The sequence below is a fragment of the Hypanus sabinus genome, chromosome 20, assembly GCF_030144855.1.
Source record: "Hypanus sabinus isolate sHypSab1 chromosome 20, sHypSab1.hap1, whole genome shotgun sequence".
NCBI classification, from domain to species: Eukaryota; Metazoa; Chordata; class Chondrichthyes; order Myliobatiformes; family Dasyatidae; genus Hypanus; species Hypanus sabinus.
Genome location: NC_082725.1, coordinates 65,692,555 through 65,715,685, shown reverse-complemented (window position 1 = coordinate 65,715,685; position 23,131 = coordinate 65,692,555). Strand labels below are relative to the sequence as shown.

The 23,131-nt window shown below is 56.2% G+C and overlaps 1 protein-coding gene across 2 annotated transcripts in view; it reads left to right on the top strand.

Annotated features, from left to right (window-relative positions):
• Nucleotides 1-23,131, top strand: part of LOC132378606 (coagulation factor XIII A chain-like) — a 269,196-nt gene that overhangs the window by 151,202 nt on the left and 94,863 nt on the right. For both annotated transcript variants that reach the window (XM_059945683.1, XM_059945684.1), the window contains exons 4-5: nt 2,288-2,539; nt 3,636-3,754. In XM_059945683.1, the coding sequence (XP_059801666.1) occupies nt 2,288-2,539; nt 3,636-3,754 (371 nt within the window). The remainder of the gene's footprint in view (nt 1-2,287; nt 2,540-3,635; nt 3,755-23,131) is intronic.

Sequence of the window (23,131 nt, the reverse complement as noted above, 5' to 3'; positions counted from 1 at the left end):
ATTAGGAGTTGAGAGGTAATGTTGCAGCTATATAGGACCCTGGTCAGACCCCACTTGGAGTACTGTGCTCAGTTTTGGTCGCCTCACTACAGGAAGGATGTGGAAGCCATAGAAAGGGTGCAGAGGAGATTTACAAGGATGTTGCCTGGATTGGGGAGCATGCCTTATGAGAATAGGTTGAGTGAATGCAGCCTTTTCTCCTGGGAGTGACGGAGGATGAGAGGTGACCTGATAGAGGTGTATAAGATGATGAGAGGCATTGATCGTGTGGATAGTCAGAGGCTTTTCCCCAGGGCTGAAATGATTGCCACAAGAGGACACAGGTTTACGTTGCTAGGAAGAAGGTACAGAGGAGATGTCAGGGGTAAGTTTTTTACTCAGAGAGTGGTGAGTGCATGGAATGGGCTGCCGGCAACAGTGGTGGAGGCAGATACGATGGGGTCTTTTACATGGAACTTAGAAAAATAGAGAGCTATGGGTAAGCCTAGTCATTTATAAGGTGGGGACATGTTCAGCACAACTTTATGGGCTGAAGGGCCTGTACTGTGCTGTAGGTTTTCTATACAAAATTTCTATTCCATACAAAGTTGTGAATCTAATCTATATAGACTCCATGGATCTCATGTACCTAAACATTCTGGACCACTTTCTGATGTGGGACCTTGTTAAAGCCCTCACTGAATAATCAGTGCACTTCATTATCTCTTAAAAAAATCAATATCGTTCATCAGATGTGATCTGCCCTTGAGAAAGCCTTGTCTCTCATTAGTCTCACGTACAACACGCTGAAGGAACTCAGCAGGTCGGGCAGCATCCGTGGAAACGAACAGTCAACGTTTTGGGCTGAGACCCTTCATCGGGACTGAAGAGGCAGGGGTCAGGGGCCCTAGAAAGAAGGTGGGGGGAGGGTGGAAGGTGCCAGGTGAAAAACCAGTAAGGGGAAAGATCAAGGGGTGGGGGAGGGGATGGGCAGGAGAGGTGAAGAAGGAATGTAAGGGGAAAGCACTATGGGTAGTGGAAGGAGGCGGAACCATGGGAGAGAGGTGATAGGCAGCTGGAGGAAGAGGCAGAGTGAAACTGCAATGGGGGAAGGGAGAGGGAGAGAATTACTGGAAATTGGAGAATTCGATTTTCATGCCAAGGGGTTGGAGACTACCCAGACGGTAGATGAGGTGTTGCTCCTCCAACCTGAGTTTGGCCTCATCATGGCGGTAGAGGGGGCCATGTATGGACATATCCGAATGGGAATGTGAAGCAGAGTTGAAGTGGGTGGCAACCGGGAGATTCTGTCTGTTGTGGCGGAAGTGCTCGATGAAGCGGCCCCCCCAATCTGCGTCGGGTCTCACCGATGTAGAAGAAGCCGCACCGAATGCAATAGATGACCCCAACAGAATCACCTAGGAGGACTGTTTGGGGCCCTGAATGGTGGTAAGAGTGGAGGTGCAGGGACAGGTGTAAAACTTATGCTTGCAATTAGTCTCATTAGTCTGCTTCTCCAAGTGATCATTAGTCCTCTCCCTCAGAACTAACTCCAGTACCTTTTCTACCATCGATGTTTGTCTACAGTTCTGTGATTACTGGCCTCTTCCCAAGTGTCCTTTTGAAAAGAGGGCTCATATTGCTGTTGTCCAATCATCTGGTATCTCACCTATATCCAGCAAACATTTAGGAATCTGTTAGAGTCCCGTCAATGCCTGCACTTACCCCACTTCATCCGAGGGTAGCAGCCTGGGATAAATCCCAGCTGGCGCTGGGGACTTAGCCACCTTTAGCCTGCTAAGACGGTGAATACCTCCTCCCTATATATGGAAACTTGCATTAGGATTTCACCTTTTCCCTTCACTGAATCCTCCAACTACAACATCTGTGAGTACTGATGATAAGTACTCCTTTATAACCTTGCCTATACACATTGACCTTGTTGCTGCTAATGGACCCTGCTTTTTCCCCGATCATTCTTCTGTCCTTTAATTTAGCTAGGCGGTTTCCTCAGTCACATATGAGTCAACCAACTTTGTGGACATGGAGACATTTTTCCACAATGAAGTGCAGCAGTTTTCATTTTGTTGCCAGTCAATTCAGAACAATCCTGTCTTTTTAATAACAATCGATTAGCTTTTGTGTTTATTACCATTAACATAATTCTACAGCTGTCATGGAGGGATTTGAACAGACCTCTGGATTATTAAACACTGTGCCACATTGTATACCATCGTTCATGATGGATCTTTACTTGGGTAATGCATGATCTTAAAATGATCCTTTCTGTTTATAATATTTCATCCAGGTCGCTATCCAAATATTGCTAAAGGAACTTACATTCCAATTTACATGCAAAGCGAGTTGGAGAAAGGAAAATGGGGAGCCAAAGTGAAGTCTGCCTGGGGAAACAACCTTACCCTTGCAGTCTTGTCTCCTGCAGACTGTATCGTGGGAAGGTTCAGAATGTACGTTGCCATCATGACCCCTTTTGGAATCCGCAGAACTGCTCGAGATAAAACAACTGATATCTATTTCATCTTTAACCCTTGGTGTGAAGGTATTGTAACATGTTTACCATACAGCGTGTCTCATTAGAGCCAGTTTCTGATCACATTAAAGAGTTGAAAGCTTGAGTACACATTTATATCTTTTTCCACTGATTTCTAAGGAGAAGGAACTGATGAAATTCCCCACCTCTCAGGTATTCAAACAGTTTTGTCAGTGAACATCTCTATACTACATAAAACTTGTCTCTTTGGGCACTGACAGCAGCAGAGCTGGAGACAACTTCTCCCTACTCCCAGCCTGTACTTTCTGAAGTTCAAGATTTTTGTCATAGGTTTATATATTCAGGGTATAAATACCATGAAAATTAACTTCTTGGAGCAGAAGCAAAGTACATTACAAACATAATAAACATATGGTATGTTAACATAAATGTAAAGTAATAGGAAATGCACATAACTTAAACATTTCAACAAGTTGAGAGGGAGTAAAGGAAATATAGTCTGAGGTTGTGTTATGGCTTTTCATTTTGGTCCAAGAACCTGACGATAGTAGGGAAGAAGCTGTTGTTGAACCTTGAGGTGTGGGTCTTCATGCAGGATACATACACATGTCCCACTGCAATAGAACTTGTGGGTCCAGGATAGGACTGTATAGTCATCAAAGACCTCACCGTAAAAGGAGAGGATGTCGTCATCGGATTTCGATTGACAACTGAAGAAGAGGGTCTTCATGGTCCTGTATGTTTTGCCTGATGGCAGCATTGAGAAGAGGGCTTGTCCCGGATGGTGAGAGTCCCTGATGAAGAATGTCTTCTTCTGAACTGTACCCACCATGGACTAACTGAGTCCGCCACTTCCTCTGGCCTCTTGTGTTCCTGTCCATACCAGGCCGTGATACAACCAGTCAGAGTGCTGTCCACTGTTCTTTCAGATGTGTTTGTCAGAGTGTTCGAAGACTGAGCTCCAAAGCTGAAGATAATGGTTTAGATTTTGTTAAATGATTCAGAATTTTCTATGTTAAATGTTATTTGTGAGCATGAAAGATATTTTTCACCAGGCATCCTTAGCTATATTACACATCTTCCTTCAACATACTAATCTTCCAAATTCTGTCTGTTTTGTTCTGTACCTGCGGTGGTGATCCAGAGGACACTGTGTATCTCAGTGATGCGGCTGAAAGAGAGGAGTACATCTTAAATGATATTGGCTGCATTTACCATGGGAAGTTTTCAGAAATAATAACCAGATCTTGGATTTTTGGACAGGTAAGCTCCTCCTTTGGATGGTCTGTCTACTCTGTTCATGCCAGCTGCAGCATTCATTTAATAAACATCTATTATCTATATTGAGATCCAAAATCATTTGCAATCAAGGAAGAAGAAAAAGAGTTCTCAGTTACCGAAAGGTGAACAGTAATGGCCAGAACCATTCAGGCAGCTTCCCCGGAGAGGTGACATGAGAGAGGAAAGGTTTAATAGGAACCTGACAGACAACTTCTCCACATAGAAGCTGGTGTATGTATGGAATGGACTGCCAGACTACGTGGTAAAGGAAGGTAGAATAACAATATTGTGGATTGGAAAGGTTGATTAGCTATGGGCAAACACGGGCAAATGGGAAGAGTTTAGATGGGTATCATGGTTGGCATGGACAGATTGGGCTGAAGATGTAGTGTCTGAGCCTAAGACAATGGAAGATAAACGGAGTCAATACTTGCTACTCATCAGTTGTAAGTCTACATGATGCACTACAGAACTCACCAGGACAGCTTAGGCTATGCATTCTAACCTCACCACCTCAACGGGCAGCAGAAGCATAAGGATCCCGACCACCTGGACGTTGCCCCCCAAGCTGCACACCATCCTGGTGTGGAAATACATCACTGTTGCTGGATCAAACTCCCAGACTTACAGCACGCAGCACAGCACCACTTCTGTGACTCTATTTCATATAAAAAGGCTTCACAGCAGAGCTAAGAGCAGTTAGACACCATGCAGGCAGTTTACATCGCAGAGAAGGGGTTCAGTTAGACACCATGCAGGCAGTTTACATCGCAGAGAAGGGGTTCAGTTAGACACCATGCAGGCAGTTTACATCGCAGAGAAGGGGTTCAGTTAGACACCATGCAGGCAGTTTACATCGCAGAGAAGGGGTTCAGTTAGACACCATGCAGGCAGTTTACATCGCAGAGAAGGGGTTCATTTAGACACCATGCAGGCAGTTTACATCGCAGAGAAGGGGTTCAGTTAGAAACCATGCAGGCAGTTTACATCGCAGAGAAGGGGTTCAGTTAGAAACCATGCAGGCAGTTTACATCGCAGAGAAGGGGTTCAGTTAGAAACCATGCAGGCAGTTTACATCGCAGAGAAGGGGTTCAGTTGGAGAGAACAAAGAGTGGGCAGCAAGAAGACTGAAGTGCTGGCAGTCCTGCTTAGAGATAGTGGTGAGGGCTGGTTAGACACTATCGTCTGAGGGAGGTGTAAATAGAAGGGTCTAATTGGGGACCAATATTCTCACCAGCAGTGTTGGTAGAGCTGTTGGGGAGGGTTTAAACTAGTTTGTCAGGGGGATGTGAACCGAAGTGAAAGGACTCAGAATAGATCGGATGGTGAAAAAACAAAGATAGCTTGTACCCAGACTGTCAGGAAGGGCAGGCAGAGAACAGGACAGAACTGCAGCCAGCAGGGTGAGTATCAGTACATTAGGGATGCAGAATCAAACAGGGTAGCAAATACAGTTCTCAAAGTGTTATATCTCAAAGCACGGAGTAGAAGAAATAAGGTGGATGATCTTGTTGCATTATTATGGATTGTCAGGTATGATGTGACCATCACTGAATCGTGGCTGAAAGATTGCTGTAGTTGGGAGCTGAACGTCCAGGGTTACACATTGTATCAGAGGGATAGAAAGGTAGGCAGAGAGGGTGGTGTGGCTCTACTGGTAAAGAATAACATGAAATCAGTAGAAAGATGTGACCTAGGACCAGAAGATGTTGATTCCTTGTGCGCTGAGTTAAGAAACTGCAAGGGTAAAAGGACCCTGATAGCAGTTATTTATAGGCCTCCAAACTGTAGCTGGGATGTGGACTACAAAATACAACAGGAAATAGAAAATGTGTGTTAAAAGGACAATGTTATGACAGCCATGGGAGATTTTAACGTGAAGGTTGATTGGGAAAATCAGGTTGGTAAAAGATCCCGAGAGTGAATTTGTTGAATGTCTATGAGACAGCTTTCCAGAGTAGCTTGTCATTGAGCTCACTATTTGCCTGTGGTTGGTTTCCCATCCCTCTGCCAAATCAGTTTAAATGCTCCCCAACAACCCTTCCCGTGAGAAGGGATTAGGTGTTATGTAATGAAGCGGAGATGATCAGGGAGCCTCAGATAAAAGAACCCTTAGGAGTCAGTGATCATAATATGATTGGTTTAATTTGAAATTTGATAGGGAGAAAATAAAATCTGATGTAGAAGAATTTCAGTGGTGTAAAGGAAATTACAGTGCTATGAGAGAGGAGTTGTCCAAAGTAAATTGGAAGGAGATGATAGCAGAGCAGCAATGGCTTGGGTTTCTGGGAAAAATAAGGAAAATGCAGGATAGGTGTATTCCAAAAACAAAGCAAATACAAAATAGTGCAATCGTGGCAGACAAGGGAAGTCAAAGCTAATGTAAAAGCAAAAGAGAGGGCACAATAAAGCAAAAAATAGAGGGAAGATAGAGGATTGGGAAGCTTTTAAAATGCTACAAAGAGCAACTAAAAGAATCATTAGGAGGGAAAAGATGAAATATGAAAGCAAGTTAGCAAACAATATCAAGGTGGATAGAAAAAGCTTTTTCGAGTATACAAAAAATAAAATAGGTGAGAGGGGATATAGAAAATCTAGAAAGTAAGGCTGGAAAAATTATAACGGGGGACAAAGAGATGGCAGATGAACTAAATGAGAATTTTGCTTCATTCTTCATTGTGAAAGACACTAGCAGTGTGACAGTTGTTGAAGAGTATAGGGGAAGAGAAATGAGTGCAGTTACTATTACAAGGGAGCAGGTGCTCAAAAAGTTGAAAGATCTAAAGGTACATAAGTCAGGTCCCCAGACTGGACCAAATGATCTGCACCCTAGGGTTCTGAAAGAGGTAACAGTAGAGACTGTGGGGCATTAGTAATGATCTTTGAAGAATCATTGGACTCTTGCATGGTTACAGAGAAGTAGAAAATTGCAAATGTAACTCCACTCTTTAAGAAAGGAGAGAGGCAGCAGAAAGCAAATTATAGACCAGTTAGCCTGACCTGGTTGGGAAGATGTTGGAACCAATTGCTAAGGATGAGGTTATGGAGTACTTGGTGACAGAAGACAAGATAGGACAAAGTCAGCATGGTTTCCTTAAGGGAAATTTTTGCCTGATGAACATGTTGGAATTCTTTGAGGAGATTACAAGTAGGATAGATAAAGGGGATGTAGTGGATGTTGTATATTTGGATTTTCAGAAGGCCTTTGACAAGGTGCCACACATGAGGCTGCTTACCAAGTTAAGAACCCATAGTATTACAGTTAAGTTATTAGCATGGTTAAAACATTGGCTGATTGGTAGGAGGCAATAAGTGAGAATAAAAAATATCCTTTTCTGGTTGGCTGCCAGTGCCTAGTGGTGTTCTGCAGGGATCGGTGTTAGGACTGCTTCTTTTTATGTTGTATATCAATGAGTTAGATGATAGAATAGATGGCTTTGTTGCCAAGTTTGCAGATGATATGAAGATTGCTGAAGAGGTGGGTAACGTTGAGGAAACAGGTAGGATGCAGACGGACCTAAACAGATTAGGAGAATGGGCAAATGAAATTGTCATGGTCCGGTCCGAAGTCCGCATTGTGGTTCATGGTCTGGTCCTTGGACTCCGGACTCTGGGTCCTCTGGCTGTCCCTCATTTCGGTTGGACTTAGCCATAGGCACCTGATGCTCATCCTGAGGCTGGGACTGTAAGTGGCCCTGGGATTGAGTGTGGTTGGTGAGGGCGGTGGGTTGTCTTGTCAAGTTTCCCAGGGAGCAAATGGCTGGTGAAAGGCTAAAACGGCCACTCACCATCTTTAGGCCTGGATGGAGAACCATTGCTTCTTGGAGCCTTGCTGTCCGAGTCGGAGCTGTCATTCTGGTATGGATTTGGCCGTTTCACGGGTCAGCCACTCTGAGCTAGGTAGGGATCTGGTTGTTTCCGTAACCAGAGACTCGGGGCAACCCAGATGCAGAGATGGAACTGTCTGTCATTCTTTGATGTTTGTCTCTTTCTGTCCTCACCCTGTGGGGTAAATCAGGCCATTCTGCCATTACCCAATGGATCGACCTGCCCCACCTTGGTGTGGAGTGAAAGTTGAATCCCGGCATGTTGAAGGATAAGTCCCAGCTCTATGTCTATGTACTGACCAGTCTCATGTTAGTGTCCTGTTAAAGAGGAGTCTTGGCTTGTTGAAGGATAAGTCCCAGTTCTATGTTGATGTACAGTTCCTAGTCTACCTCCAAGCTGCAGCCTCTGAGTTATTCCAGCCTCGAGCTCCAAGAACCCCAGCCTCGAGCTCCAAGAACCCCAGCCTCGAGCTTCGAGCTCCAAGAACCCCAGCCCCAAGCCTCGAGCTCCAAGAACCCCAGCCCCAAGCCTCGAGCTCCAAGAACCCCAGCCTCAAGCTCCAAGAACCCCAGCCTCGAGCTCCAAGAACCCCAGCCTCGAGCTCCAAGAACACCAGCCTCGAGCTCCAAGAACCCCAGCCTCGAGCTTCGAGCTCCAAGAACCCCAGCCCCAAGCCTCGTGCTCCCAGCCTCAAGCCTCGAGCTCCAAGAATCCCAGCCTCAAGCCACGAGCTCCAAGAACCCCAGCCCCAAGCCACAAGCTCCAAGAACCCCAGCCTCGAGCTCCAAGAACCCCAGCCTCAAGCTCCAAGAACCCCAGCCTCGAGCTCCAAGAACCCCAGCCTCGAGCTTCGAGCTCCAAGAACCCCAGCCCCAAGCCTCGAGCTCCAAGAACCCCAGCCCCAAGCCTCGAGCTCCAAGAACCCCAGCCTCAAGCTCCAAGAACCCCAGCCTCAAGCTCCAAGAACCCCAGCCTCGAGCTCCAAGAAACCCAGCCTCGAGCTTCGAGCTCCAAGAACCCCAGCCCCAAGCCTCGAGCTCCAAGAACCCCGGACCCGAGCCTCAAGCTCCAAGAACCCCAGCCGCAAGCCTCGATCTCCAAGAACCACAGCCTCAAACTCCAAGAACCCCAGCCTCGAGCTCCAAGAACCCCGGACCCAAGCCTCGAGCTCCAAGAACCCCAGCCTCGAGCTCCAAGAACCCCAGTCTCGAGCTCCAAGAACCCCAGCCTCAAGCCTCGAGCTCCAAGAACCCCAGCCCCAAGCCTCGAGCTCCAAGAACCCCAGCCTCAAGCCTCGAGCTCCAAGAACCCCAGCCCCAAGCCACGAGCTCCAAGAACCCCAGCCCCAAGCCTCGAGCTCCAAGAACCCGAGCCCCAAGCCTCGAGCTCCAAGAACCCCAGCCTTGAGCTCCAAGAAACCCAGCCTCAAGCTCCAAGACCCCAGCCTCGAGCTCCAAGAATCCCAGCCTCGAGCTTCGAGCTCCAAGAAACACAGCCCCAAGCCTCGAGCTCCAAGAACCCCAGCCCCAAGCCTCGAGCTCCAAGAACCCCAGCCTCGAGCTCCAAGAACCCCAGCCCCAAGCCTCGTGCTCCAAGAACCCAAGCCTCCAGCCTCGAGCTCCAAGAATCCCAGCCTCAAGCCTCGAGCTCCAAGAACCCCAGCCCCAAGCCACGAGCTCCAAGAACCCCAGCCTCGAGCTCCAAGAACCCCAGCCTCAAGCTCCAAGAACCCCAGCCTCGAGCTCCAAGAACCCCAGCCTCGAGCTTCGAGCTCCAAGAACCCCAGCCCCAAGCCTCGAGCTCCAAGAACCCCAGCCCCAAGCCTTGAGCTCCAAGAACCCCAGCCTCAAGCTCCAAGAACCCCAGCCTCAAGCTCCAAGAACCCCAGCCTCGAGCTTCGAGCTCCAAGAACCCCAGCCCCAAGCCTCGAGCTCCAAGAACCCCGGACCCGAGCCTCAAGCTCCAAGAACCCCAGCCGCAAGCCTCGATCTCCAAGAACCCCAGCCTCAAACTCCAAGAATCCCAGCCTCGAGCTTCGAGCTCCAAGAAACACAGCCCCAAGCCTCGAGCTCCAAGAACCCCAGCCCCAAGCCTCGAGCTCCAAGAACCCCAGCCTCGAGCTCCAAGAACCCCAGCCCCAAGCCTCGTGCTCCAAGAACCCAAGCCTCCAGCCTCGAGCTCCAAGAATCCCAGCCTCAAGCCTCGAGCTCCAAGAACCCCAGCCCCAAGCCACGAGCTCCAAGAACCCCAGCCTCGAGCTCCAAGAACCCCAGCCTCAAGCTCCAAGAACTCCAGCCTCGAGCTCCAAGAACCCCAGCCTCGAGCTTCGAGCTCCAAGAACCCCAGCCCCAAGCCTCGAGCTCCAAGAACCCCAGCCCCAAGCCTTGAGCTCCAAGAACCCCAGCCTCAAGCTCCAAGAACCCCAGCCTCAAGCTCCAAGAACCCCAGCCTCGAGCTTCGAGCTCCAAGAACCCCAGCCCCAAGCCTCGAGCTCCAAGAACCCCGGACCCGAGCCTCAAGCTCCAAGAACCCCAGCCGCAAGCCTCGATCTCCAAGAACCCCAGCCTCAAACTCCAAGAACCCCAGCCTCGAGCTCCAAGAACCCCGGACCCAAGCCTCGAGCTCCAAGAACCCCAGCCTCAAGCTCCAAGACCCCAGCCTCGAGCTCCAAGAATCCCAGCCTCGAGCTTCGAGCTCCAAGAAACACAGCCCCAAGCCTCGAGCTCCAAGAACCCCAGCCCCAAGCCTCGAGCTCCAAGAACCCCAGCCTCGAGCTCCAAGAACCCCAGCCCCAAGCCTCGTGCTCCAAGAACCCAAGCCTCCAGCCTCGAGCTCCAAGAATCCCAGCCTCAAGCCTCGAGCTCCAAGAACCCCAGCCCCAAGCCACGAGCTCCAAGAACCCCAGCCTCGAGCTCCAAGAACCCCAGCCTCAAGCTCCAAGAACCCCAGCCTCGAGCTCCAAGAACCCCAGCCTCGAGCTTCGAGCTCCAAGAACCCCAGCCCCAAGCCTCGAGCTCCAAGAACCCCAGCCCCAAGCCTTGAGCTCCAAGAACCCCAGCCTCAAGCTCCAAGAACCCCAGCCTCAAGCTCCAAGAACCCCAGCCTCGAGCTTCGAGCTCCAAGAACCCCAGCCCCAAGCCTCGAGCTCCAAGAACCCCGGACCCGAGCCTCAAGCTCCAAGAACCCCAGCCGCAAGCCTCGATCTCCAAGAACCCCAGCCTCAAACTCCAAGAACCCCAGCCTCGAGCTCCAAGAACCCCGGACCCAAGCCTCGAGCTCCAAGAACCCCAGCCTCAAGCTCCAAGACCCCAGCCTCGAGCTCCAAGAACCCCAGCCTCGAGCTTCGAGCTCCAAGAAACCCAGCCCCAAGCCTCGAGCTCCAAGAACCCCAGCCCCAAGCCTCAAGCTCCAAGAACCCCAGCCTCGAGCTCCAAGAACCCCAGCCTCAAGCTCCAAGACCCCAGCCTCGAGCTCCAAGAACCCCAGCCTCGAGCTTCGAGCTCCAAGAAACCCAGCCCCAACCCTCGAGCTCCAAGAACCCCAGCCCCAAGCCTCGAGCTCCAAGAACCCCAGCCTCGAGCTCCAAGAACCCCAGCCTCGAGCTTCGAGCTCCAAGAACCCCAGCCCCAAGCCTCGAGCTCCAAGAACCACAGCCCCAAGCCTCGAGCTCCAAGAACCCCAGCCTCAAGCTCCAAGAACCCCAACCTCGAGCTCCAAGAACCCCAGCCTCGAGCTCCAAGAACCCCAGCCTCGAGCTCCAAGAACCCCAGCCTCGAGCTTCGAGCTCCAAGAACCCCATCCCCAAGCCTCGTGCTCCAAGAACCCCAGCCTCAAGCCTCGAGCTCCAAGAATCCCAGCCTCAAGCCTCGAGCTCCAAGAACCCCAGCCCCAAGCCTCGTACTCCAAGAACCCCAGCCTCAAGCCTCGAGCTCCAAGAATCCCAGCCTCAAGCCTCGAGCTCCAAGAACCCCAGCACCAAGCCACGAGCTCCAAGAACCCCAGCCTCGAGCTCCAAGAACCCCAGCCTCAAGCTCCAAGAACCCCAGCCTCGAGCTCCAAGAACCCCAGTCCCAAGCCACGAGCTCCAAGAACCCCAGCCTCGAGCTCCAAGAACCCCAGCCTCGAGCTTCGAGCTCCAAGAACCCCAGCCCCAAGCCTCGAGCTCCAAGAACCCCAGCCCCAAGCCTTGAGCTCCAAGAACCCCAGCCTCAAGCTCCAAGAACCCCAGCCTCAAGCTCCAAGAACCCCAGCCTCGAGCTTCGAGCTCCAAGAACCCCAGCCCCAAGCCTCGAGCTCCAAGAACCCCGGACCCGAGCCTCAAGCTCCAAGAACCCCAGCCGCAAGCCTCGATCTCCAAGAACCCCAGCCTCAAACTCCAAGAACCCCAGCCTCGAGCTCCAAGAACCCCGGACCCAAGCCTCGAGCTCCAAGAACCCCAGCCTCAAGCTCCAAGACCCCAGCCTCGAGCTCCAAGAACCCCAGCCTCGAGCTTCGAGCTCCAAGAAACCCAGCCCCAAGCCTCGAGCTCCAAGAACCCCAGCCCCAAGCCTCAAGCTCCAAGAACCCCAGCCTCGAGCTCCAAGAACCCCAGCCTCAAGCTCCAAGACCCCAGCCTCGAGCTCCAAGAACCCCAGCCTCGAGCTTCGAGCTCCAAGAAACCCAGCCCCAACCCTCGAGCTCCAAGAACCCCAGCCCCAAGCCTCGAGCTCCAAGAACCCCAGCCTCGAGCTCCAAGAACCCCAGCCTCGAGCTTCGAGCTCCAAGAACCACAGCCCCAAGCCTCGAGCTCCAAGAACCCCAGCCTCAAGCTCCAAGAACCCCAACCTCGAGCTCCAAGAACCCCAGCCTCGAGCTCCAAGAACCCCAGCCTCGAGCTCCAAGAACCCCAGCCTCGAGCTTCGAGCTCCAAGAACCCCATCCCCAAGCCTCGTGCTCCAAGAACCCCAGCCTCAAGCCTCGAGCTCCAAGAATCCCAGCCTCAAGCCTCGAGCTCCAAGAACCCCAGCCCCAAGCCTCGTACTCCAAGAACCCCAGCCTCAAGCCTCGAGCTCCAAGAATCCCAGCCTCAAGCCTCGAGCTCCAAGAACCCCAGCACCAAGCCACGAGCTCCAAGAACCCCAGCCTCGAGCTCCAAGAACCCCAGCCTCAAGCTCCAAGAACCCCAGCCTCGAGCTCCAAGAACCCCAGTCCCAAGCCACGAGCTCCAAGAACACCAGTCCCAAGCCACGAGCTCCAAGAACCCCAGCCCCAAGCCTCGAGCTCCAAGAACCCCAGCCTTGAGCTCCAAGAACCCCAGCCTCAAGCTCCAAGACCCCAGCCTCGAGCTCTAAGAACCCCAGCCTCGAGCTTCGAGCTCCAAGAACCCCAGCCCCAAGCCTCGAGCTCCAAGAACCCCAGCCTCGAGCTCCAAGAACCCCAGTCCCAAGCCACGAGCTCCAAGAAACCCAGTCCCAAGCCACGAGCTCCAAGAACCCCAGCCCCAAGCCTCGAGCTCCAAGAACCCCAGCCCCAAGCCTCGAGCTCCAAGAACCCCAGCCTTGAGCTCCAAGAACCCCAGCCTCAAGCTCCAAGACCCCAGCCTCGAGCTCCAAGAACCCCAGCCTCGAGCTTCGAGCTCCAAGAACCCCAGCCCCAAGCCTCGAGCTCCAAGAACCCCAGCCCCAAGCCTCGAGCTCCAAGAACCCCAGCCTCGAGCGCCAAGAACCCCAGCCTCGAGCTTCGAGCTCCAAGAACCCCAGCCCCAAGCCTCGAGCTCCAAGAACCACAGCCCCAAGCCTCGAGCTCCAAGAACCCCAGCCTCAAGCTCCAAGAACCTCAACCTCGAGCTCCAAGAACCCCAGCTTCGAGCTCCAAGAACCCCAGCCTCGAGCTCCAAGAACCCCAGCCTCGAGCTTCGAGCTCCAAGAACCCCAGCACCAAGCCTCGTGCTCCAAGAACCCCAGCCTCAAGCCTCGAGCTCCAAGAATCCCAGCCTCAAGCCTCGAGCTCCAAGAACCCCAGCCCCAAGCCTCGTGCTCCAAGAACCCCAGCCTCAAGCCTCGAGCTCCAAGAATCCCAGCCTCAAGCCTCGAGCTCCAAGAACCCCAGCACCAAGCCACGAGCTCCAAGAACCCCAGCCTCGAGCTCCAAGAACCCCAGCCTCAAGCCACGAGCTCCAAGAACCCCAGTCCCAAGCCACGAGCTCCAAGAACCCCAGCCCCAAGCCTCGAGCTCCAAGAACCCCAGCCCCAAGCCTCGAGCTCCAAGAACCCCAGCCTTGAGCTCCAAGAACCCCAGCCTCAAGCTCCAAGACCCCAGCCTCGAGCTCCAAGAACCCCAGCCTCGAGCTTCGAGCTCCAAGAACCCCAGCCCCAAGCCTCGAGCTCCAAGAACCCCAGCCCCAAGCCTCGAGCTCCAAGAACCCCAGCCTCGAGCTCCAAGAACCCCAGCCTCGAGCTTCGAGCTCCAAGAACCCCAGCCCCAAGCCTCGAGCTCCAAGAACCACAGCCCCAAGCCTCGAGCTCCAAGAACCCCAGCCTCAAGCTCCAAGAACCCCAGCCTCGAGCTCCAAGAACCCCAGCCTCGAGATCCAAGAACCCCAGCCTCGAGCTCCAAGAACCCCAGCCTCAAGCTTCGAGCTCCAAGAACCCCAGCCCCAAGCCTCGTGCTCTAAGAACCCCAGCCTCAAGCCTCGAGCTCCAAGAATCCCAGCCTCAAGCCTCGAGCTCCAAGAAACCCAGCCCCAAGCCTCGTGCTCCAAGAACCCCAGCCTCAAGCCTCGAGCTCCAAGAATCCCAGCCTCAAGCCTTGAGCTCCAAGAACCCCAGCCCCAAGCCACGAGCTCCAAGAACCCCAGCCTCGAGCTCCAAGAACCCCAGCCTCAAGCTCCAAGAACCCCAGCCTCGAGCTCCAAGAACCCCAGCCTCGAGCTTCGAGCTCCAAGAACCCCAGCCCCAAGCCTCGAGCTCCAAGAACCCCAGCCCCAAGCCTCGAGCTCCAAGAACCCAAGCCTCAAGCTCCAAGAACCCCAGCCTCAAGCTCCAAGAACCCCAGCCTCGAGCTCCAAGAACCACAGCCCCAAGCCTCGAGCTCCAAGAACCCCGGACCCGAGCCTCGAGCTCCAAGAACCCCAGCCTCAAACTCCAAGAACCCCAGCCTCGAGCTCCAAGAACCCCAGCCCCAAGCCTCGAGCTCCAAGAACCCCAGCCTCAAATTCCAAGAACCCCAGCCTCGAGCTCCAAGAACCCCAGCCCCAAGCCTCGAGCTCCAAGAACCCCAGCCTCAAGCCTCGAGCTCCAAGAACCCCAGCCCCAAGCCACGAGCTCCAAGAACCCCAGCCCCAAGCCTCGAGCTCCAAGAACCCCAGCCCCAAGCCTCGAGCTCCAAGAACCCCAGCCTCGAGCTCCAAGAACCCCAGCCTCGAGCTTCGAGCTCCAAGAACCCCAGCCCCAAGCCTCGAGCTCCAAGAACCCCAGCCCCAAGCCTCGAGCTCCAAGAACCCAAGCCTCAAGCTCCAAGAACCCCAGCCTCAAGCTCCAAGAACACCAGCCTCGAGCTCCAAGAACCCCAGCCCCAAGTCTCGAGCTCCAAGAACCCCGGACCCGAGCCTCGAGCTCCAAGAACCCCAGCCTCAAACTCCAAGAACCCCAGCCTCGAGCTCCAAGAACCCCAGCCCCAAGCCTCGAGCTCCAAGAACCCCAGCCTCAAATTCCAAGAACCCCAGCCTCGAGCTCCAAGAACCCCAGCCCCAAGCCTCGAGCTCCAAGAACCCCAGCCTCAAGCCTCGAGCTCCAAGAACCCCAGCCCCAAGCCACGAGCTCCAAGAACCCCAGCCCCAAGCCTCGAGCTCCAAGAACCCCAGCCCCAAGCCTCGAGCTCCAAGAACCCCAGCCTTGAGCTCCAAGAACCCCAGCCTCAAGCTCCAAGACCCCAAGCCTCGAGCTCCAAGAACCCCAGCCTCGAGCTTCGAGCTCCAAGAACCCCAGCCCCAAGCCTCGAGCTCCAAGAACCCCAGCCCCAAGCCTCGAGCTCCAAGAACCCCAGCCTCGAGCTCCAAGAACCCCAGCCCCAAGCCTCGTGCTCCAAGAACCCCAGCCTCAAGCCTCGAGCTCCAAGAATCCCAGCCTCAAGCCTCGAGCTCCAAGAACCCCAGCCTCGAGCTCCAAGAACCCCAGCCTCAAGCTCCAAGAACCCCAGCCTCGAGCTCCAAGAACCCCAGCCTCGAGCTTCGAGCTCCAAGAAACCCAGCCCCATGCCTCGAGCTCCAAGAACCCCAGCCCCAAGCCTCGAGCTCCAAGAACCCCAGCCTCAAGCTCCAAGAACCCCAGCCTCAAGCTCCAAGAACCCCAGCCTCGAGCTCCAAGAACCCCAGCCTCGAGCTTCGAGCTCCAAGAACCCCAGCCCCAAGCCTCGAGCTCCAAGAACCCCGGACCCGAGCCTCAAGCTCCAAGAACCCCAGCCGCAAGCCTCGATCTCCAAGAACCCCAGCCTCAAACTCCAAGAACCCCAGCCTCGAGCTCCAAGAACCCCAGTCCCAAGCCACGAGCTCCAAGAACACCAGTCCCAAGCCACGAGCTCCAAGAACCCCAGCCCCAAGCCTCGAGCTCCAAGAACCCCAGCCTTGAGCTCCAAGAACCCCAGCCTCAAGCTCCAAGACCCCAGCCTCGAGCTCTAAGAACCCCAGCCTCGAGCTTCGAGCTCCAAGAACCCCAGCCCCAAGCCTCGAGCTCCAAGAACCCCAGCCTCGAGCTCCAAGAACCCCAGTCCCAAGCCACGAGCTCCAAGAAACCCAGTCCCAAGCCACGAGCTCCAAGAACCCCAGCCCCAAGCCTCGAGCTCCAAGAACCCCAGCCCCAAGCCTCGAGCTCCAAGAACCCCAGCCTTGAGCTCCAAGAACCCCAGCCTCAAGCTCCAAGACCCCAGCCTCGAGCTCCAAGAACCCCAGCCTCGAGCTTCGAGCTCCAAGAACCCCAGCCCCAAGCCTCGAGCTCCAAGAACCCCAGCCCCAAGCCTCGAGCTCCAAGAACCCCAGCCTCGAGCTCCAAGAACCCCAGCCTCGAGCTTCGAGCTCCAAGAACCCCAGCCCCAAGCCTCGAGCTCCAAGAACCACAGCCCCAAGCCTCGAGCTCCAAGAACCCCAGCCTCAAGCTCCAAGAACCCCAACCTCGAGCTCCAAGAACCCCAGCTTCGAGCTCCAAGAACCCCAGCCTCGAGCTCCAAGAACCCCAGCCTCGAGCTTCGAGCTCCAAGAACCCCAGCACCAAGCCTCGTGCTCCAAGAACCCCAGCCTCAAGCCTCGAGCTCCAAGAATCCCAGCCTCAAGCCTCGAGCTCCAAGAACCCCAGCCCCAAGCCTCGTGCTCCAAGAACCCCAGCCTCAAGCCTCGAGCTCCAAGAATCCCAGCCTCAAGCCTCGAGCTCCAAGAACCCCAGCACCAAGCCACGAGCTCCAAGAACCCCAGCCTCGAGCTCCAAGAACCCCAGCCTCAAGCCACGAGCTCCAAGAACCCCAGTCCCAAGCCACGAGCTCCAAGAACCCCAGCCCCAAGCCTCGAGCTCCAAGAACCCCAGCCCCAAGCCTCGAGCTCCAAGAACCCCAGCCTTGAGCTCCAAGAACCCCAGCCTCAAGCTCCAAGACCCCAGCCTCGAGCTCCAAGAACCCCAGCCTCGAGCTTCGAGCTCCAAGAACCCCAGCCCCAAGCCTCGAGCTCCAAGAACCCCAGCCCCAAGCCTCGAGCTCCAAGAACCCCAGCCTCGAGCTCCAAGAACCCCAGCCTCGAGCTTCGAGCTCCAAGAACCCCAGCCCCAAGCCTCGAGCTCCAAGAACCACAGCCCCAAGCCTCGAGCTCCAAGAACCACAGCCTCAAGCTCCAAGAACCCCAGCCTCGAGCTCCAAGAACCCCAGCCTCGAGATCCAAGAACCCCAGCCTCGAGCTCCAAGAACCCCAGCCTCAAGCTTCGAGCTCCAAGAACCCCAGCCCCAAGCCTCGTGCTCTAAGAACCCCAACCTCAAGCCTCGAGCTCCAAGAATCCCAGCCTCAAGCCTCGAGCTCCAAGAAACCCAGCCCCAAGCCTCGTGCTCCAAGAACCCCAGCCTCAAGCCTCGAGCTCCAAGAATCCCAGCCTCAAGCCTTGAGCTCCAAGAACCCCAGCCCCAAGCCACGAGCTCCAAGAACCCCAGCCTCGAGCTCCAAGAACCCCAGCCTCAAGCTCCAAGAACCCCAGCCTCGAGCTCCAAGAACCCCAGCCTCGAGCTTCGAGCTCCAAGAACCCCAGCCCCAAGCCTCGAGCTCCAAGAACCCCAGCCCCAAGCCTCGAGCTCCAAGAACCCAAGCCTCAAGCTCCAAGAACCCCAGCCTCAAGCTCCAAGAACCCCAGCCTCGAGCTCCAAGAACCCCAGCCCCAAGCCTCGAGCTCCAAGAACCCCGGACCCGAGCCTCGAGCTCCAAGAACCCCAGCCTCAAACTCCAAGAACCCCAGCCTCGAGCTCCAAGAACCCCAGCCCCAAGCCTCGAGCTCCAAGAACCCCAGCCTCAAATTCCAAGAACCCCAGCCTCGAGCTCCAAGAACCCCAGCCCCAAGCCTCGAGCTCCAAGAACCCCAGCCCCAAGCCTCGAGCTCCAAGAACCCCAGCCCCAAGCCTCGAGCTCCAAGAACCCCAGCCTCGAGCTCCAAGAACCCCAGCCTCGAGCTTCGAGCTCCAAGAACCCCAGCCCCAAGCCTCGAGCTCCAAGAACCCCAGCCCCAAGCCTCGAGCTCCAAGAACCCAAGCCTAAAGCTCCAAGAACCCCAGCCTCAAGCTCCAAGAACACCAGCCTCGAGCTCCAAGAACCCCAGCCCCAAGTCTCGAGCTCCAAGAACCCCGGACCCGAGCCTCGAGCTCCAAGAACCCCAGCCTCAAACTCCAAGAACCCCAGCCTCGAGCTCCAAGAACCCCAGCCCCAAGCCTCGAGCTCCAAGAACCCCAGCCTCAAATTCCAAGAACCCCAGCCTCGAGCTCCAAGAACCCCAGCCCCAAGCCTCGAGCTCCAAGAACCCCAGCCTCAAGCCTCGAGCTCCAAGAACCCCAGCCCCAAGCCACGAGCTCCAAGAACCCCAGCCCCAAGCCTCGAGCTCCAAGAACCCCAGCCCCAAGCCTCGAGCTCCAAGAACCCCAGCCTTGAGCTCCAAGAACCCCAGCCTCAAGCTCCAAGACCCCAAGCCTCGAGCTCCAAAAACCCCAGCCTCGAGCTTCGAGCTCCAAGAACCCCAGCCCCAAGCCTCGAGCTCCAAGAACCCCAGCCCCAAGCCTCGAGCTCCAAGAACCCCAGCCTCGAGCTCCAAGAACCCCAGCCCCAAGCCTCGTGCTCCAAGAACCCCAGCCTCAAGCCTCGAGCTCCAAGAATCCCAGCCTCAAGCCTCGAGCTCCAAGAACCCCAGCCTCGAGCTCCAAGAACCCCAGCCTCAAGCTCCAAGAACCCCAGCCTCGAGCTCCAAGAACCCCAGCCTCGAGCTTCGAGCTCCAAGAAACCCAGCCCCATGCCTCGAGCTCCAAGAACCCCAGCCCCAAGCCTCGAGCTCCAAGAACCCCAGCCTCAAGCTCCAAGAACCCCAGCCTCAAGCTCCAAGAACCCCAGCCTCGAGCTCCAAGAACCCCAGCCTCGAGCTTCGAGCTCCAAGAACCCCAGCCCCAAGCCTCGAGCTCCAAGAACCCCGGACCCGAGCCTCAAGCTCCAAGAACCCCAGCCGCAAGCCTCGATCTCCAAGAACCCCAGCCTCAAACTCCAAGAACCCCAGCCTCGAGCTCCAAGAACCCCAGCCCCAAGCCTCGAGCTCCAAGAACCCCGGACCCAAGCCTCGAGCTCCAAGAACCCCAGCCTCGAGCTCCAAGAACCCCAGTCTCGAGCTCCAAGAACCCCAGCCTCAAGCCTCGAGCTCCAAGAACCCCAGCCCCAAGCCTCGAGCTCCAAGAACCCCAGCCTCAAGCCTCGAGCTCCAAGAACCCCTGCCCCATCCACGAGCTCCAAGAACCCCAGCCTTGAGCTCCAAGAACCCCAGCCTCAAGCTCCAAGACCCCAGCCTCGAGCTCCAAGAACCCCAGCCCCAAGCCTCGAGCTCCAAGAACCCCAGCCTTGAGCTCCAAGAACCCCAGCCTCAAGCTCCAAGACCCCAGCCTCGAGCTCCAAGAACCCCAGCCTCGAGCTTCGAGCTCCAAGAACCCCAGCCCCAAGCCTCGAGCTCCAAGAACCCCAGCCTCGAGCTCCAAGAACCCCAGCCTCGAGCTTCGAGCTCCAAGAACCCCAGCCCCAAGCCTCGAGCTCCAAGAACCCCAGCACCAAGCCTCGAGCTCCAAGAACCCCAGCCCCAAGCCTCGAGCTCCAAGAACCCCAGCCCCAAGCCTCGAGCTCCAAGAACCCCAGCCTTGAGCTCCAAGAACCCCAGCCTCAAGCTCCAAGACCCCAAGCCTCGAGCTCCAAAAACCCCAGCCTCGAGCTTCGAGCTCCAAGAACCCCAGCCCCAAGCCTCGAGCTCCAAGAACCCCAGCCCCAAGCCTCGAGCTCCAAGAACCCCAGCCTCGAGCTCCAAGAACCCCAGCCCCAAGCCTCGTGCTCCAAGAACCCCAGCCTCAAGCCTCGAGCTCCAAGAATCCCAGCCTCAAGCCTCGAGCTCCAAGAACCCCAGCCTCGAGCTCCAAGAACCCCAGCCTCAAGCTCCAAGAACCCCAGCCTCGAGCTCCAAGAACCCCAGCCTCGAGCTTCGAGCTCCAAGAAACCCAGCCCCATGCCTCGAGCTCCAAGAACCCCAGCCCCAAGCCTCGAGCTCCAAGAACCCCAGCCTCAAGCTCCAAGAACCCCAGCCTCAAGCTCCAAGAACCCCAGCCTCGAGCTCCAAGAACCCCAGCCTCGAGCTTCGAGCTCCAAGAACCCCAGCCCCAAGCCTCGAGCTCCAAGAACCCCGGACCCGAGCCTCAAGCTCCAAGAACCCCAGCCGCAAGCCTCGATCTCCAAGAACCCCAGCCTCAAACTCCAAGAACCCCAGCCTCGAGCTCCAAGAACCCCAGCCCCAAGCCTCGAGCTCCAAGAACCCCGGACCCAAGCCTCGAGCTCCAAGAACCCCAGCCTCGAGCTCCAAGAACCCCAGTCTCGAGCTCCAAGAACCCCAGCCTCAAGCCTCGAGCTCCAAGAACCCCAGCCCCAAGCCTCGAGCTCCAAGAACCCCAGCCTCAAGCCTCGAGCTCCAAGAACCCCTGCCCCATCCACGAGCTCCAAGAACCCCAGCCTTGAGCTCCAAGAACCCCAGCCTCAAGCTCCAAGACCCCAGCCTCGAGCTCCAAGAACCCCAGCCCCAAGCCTCGAGCTCCAAGAACCCCAGCCTTGAGCTCCAAGAACCCCAGCCTCAAGCTCCAAGACCCCAGCCTCGAGCTCCAAGAACCCCAGCCTCGAGCTTCGAGCTCCAAGAACCCCAGCCCCAAGCCTCGAGCTCCAAGAACCCCAGCCTCGAGCTCCAAGAACCCCAGCCTCGAGCTTCGAGCTCCAAGAACCCCAGCCCCAAGCCTCGAGCTCCAAGAACCCCAGCACCAAGCCTCGAGCTCCAAGAACCCCAGCCTCAAGCTCCAAGAACCCCAGCCTCGAGCTCCAAGAACCCCAGCCTCGAGCTCCAAGAACCCCAGCCTCGAGCTCCAAGAACCCCAGCCTCGAGCTTCGAGCTCCAAGAACCCCAGCCCCAAGCCTCGAGCTCCATGAACCCCGGACCCGAGCCTCGAGCTCCAAGAACCCCGGACCCGAGCCTCAAGCTCCAAGAACCCCAGCCGCAAGCCTCGATCTCCAAGAACCCCAGCCTCAAACTCCAAGAACCCCAGCCTCGAGCTCCAAGAACCCCAGCCCCAAGCCTCGAGCTTCGAGCTCCAAGAACCCCAGCCCCAAGCCTCGTGCTCCAAGAACCCCAGCCTCAAGCCTCGAGCTCCAAGTATCCCAGCCTCAAGCCTCGAGCTCCAAGAACCCCAGCCCCAAGCCACGAGCTCCAAGAACCCCAGCCTCGAGCTCCAAGAACCCCAGCCTCAAGCTCCAAGAACCCCAGCCTCGAGCTCCAAGAACCCCAGCCTCGAGCTTCGAGCTCCAAGAACCCCAGCCCCAAGCCTCGATCTCCAAGAACCCCAGCCCCAAGCCTTGAGCTCCAGGAACCCCAGCCTCAAGCTCCAAGAACCCCAGCCTCAAGCTCCAAGAACCCCAGCCTCGAGCTCCAAGAACCCCAGCCTCGAGCTTCGAGCTCCAACCCCAGCCCCAAGCCTCGAGCTCCAAGAACCCCGGACCCGAGCCACAAGCTCCAAGAACCCCAGCCCCAAGCCTCGATCTCCAAGAACCCCAGCCTCAAGCTCCAAGAACCCCAGCCTCGAGCTCCAAGAACCCCGGACCCAAGCCTCGAGCTCCAAGAACCCCAGCCTCGAGCTCCAAGAACCCCAGTCTCGAGCTCCAAGAACCCCAGCCACAAGCCTCGAGCTCCAAGAACCCCAGCCTCGAGCTCCAAGAACCCCGGTACCGAGCCTCGAGCTCCAAGAACCCCAGACCCAAGCCTCGAGCTCCAAGATCCCCAGCCTCGAGCTCCAAGAACCCCAGACTCCAGCCTCAAGCACAAAGAACCCCAGCCCCAAGCCTCGAGCTCCAAGAACCCCAGCCTCGAGCTCCAAGAACCCCGGACAAGCCTCGAGCTCCAAGAAACCCAGCCTCAAGACTCGAGCTCCAAGAACCCCAGCCTCGAGCCTCGAGCAAGAACCCCAGCCTCGAGCTCCAAGAACCCCAGCCGCCAGCCTCGAGCTCCAAGAACCCCAGCGTCAAGCCTCGAGCTCCAAGAACCCCAGCCTCGAGCCTCGAGCAAGAACCCCAGCCTCGAGCTCCAAGAACACCAGCCCCAAGCCTCGAGCTCCAAGAACCCCAGCCTCCAGCCTCGAGCACAAAGAACCCCAGCCCCAAGCCTCGAGCTCCAAGAACCCCGGACACAAGCCTCGAGCTCCAAGAACCCCGGATGAGCCTCGAGCTCCAAGAACCCCAGCCTCAAGCCTCGAGCTCCAAGAACCCCAGCCTCGAGCCTCGAGCAAGAACCCCAGCCTCCAGCCTCGAGCTCCAAGAACCCCAGCCTCAAGCCTCGAGCTCCAAGAACCCCAGCCTCGAGCCTCGAGCAAGAACCCCAGCCCCAAGCCTTGAGCTCCAAGAACCCCAGCCCCAAGCCTCGAGATCCAAGAACCCCAGCCTCGAGCTCCAAGAACCCCAGACTCGAGCCTCGAGCTCCAAGAACCCCGGACCCAAGCCGCGAGCTCTAAGTACCCCAGACCCAAGCCTCGAGCTCCAAGAACCCCAGCCCTGAGCCTCGAGCTCCAAGAACCCCAGCCTCGAGCTCCAAGAACCCCAGCCCCAAGCCTCGAGCTCCAAGAACCCCAGCCCCAGTCCTCGAGCTCCAAGAACCCCAGCCCCAAGCCTCGAGCTCCAAGATCCCCAACCTCGAGCTCCAAGAACCCCGGACCCGAGCCTCGAGCTCCAAGAACCCCAGACCCAAGCCTCGAGCTCCAAGATCCCCAGCCTCG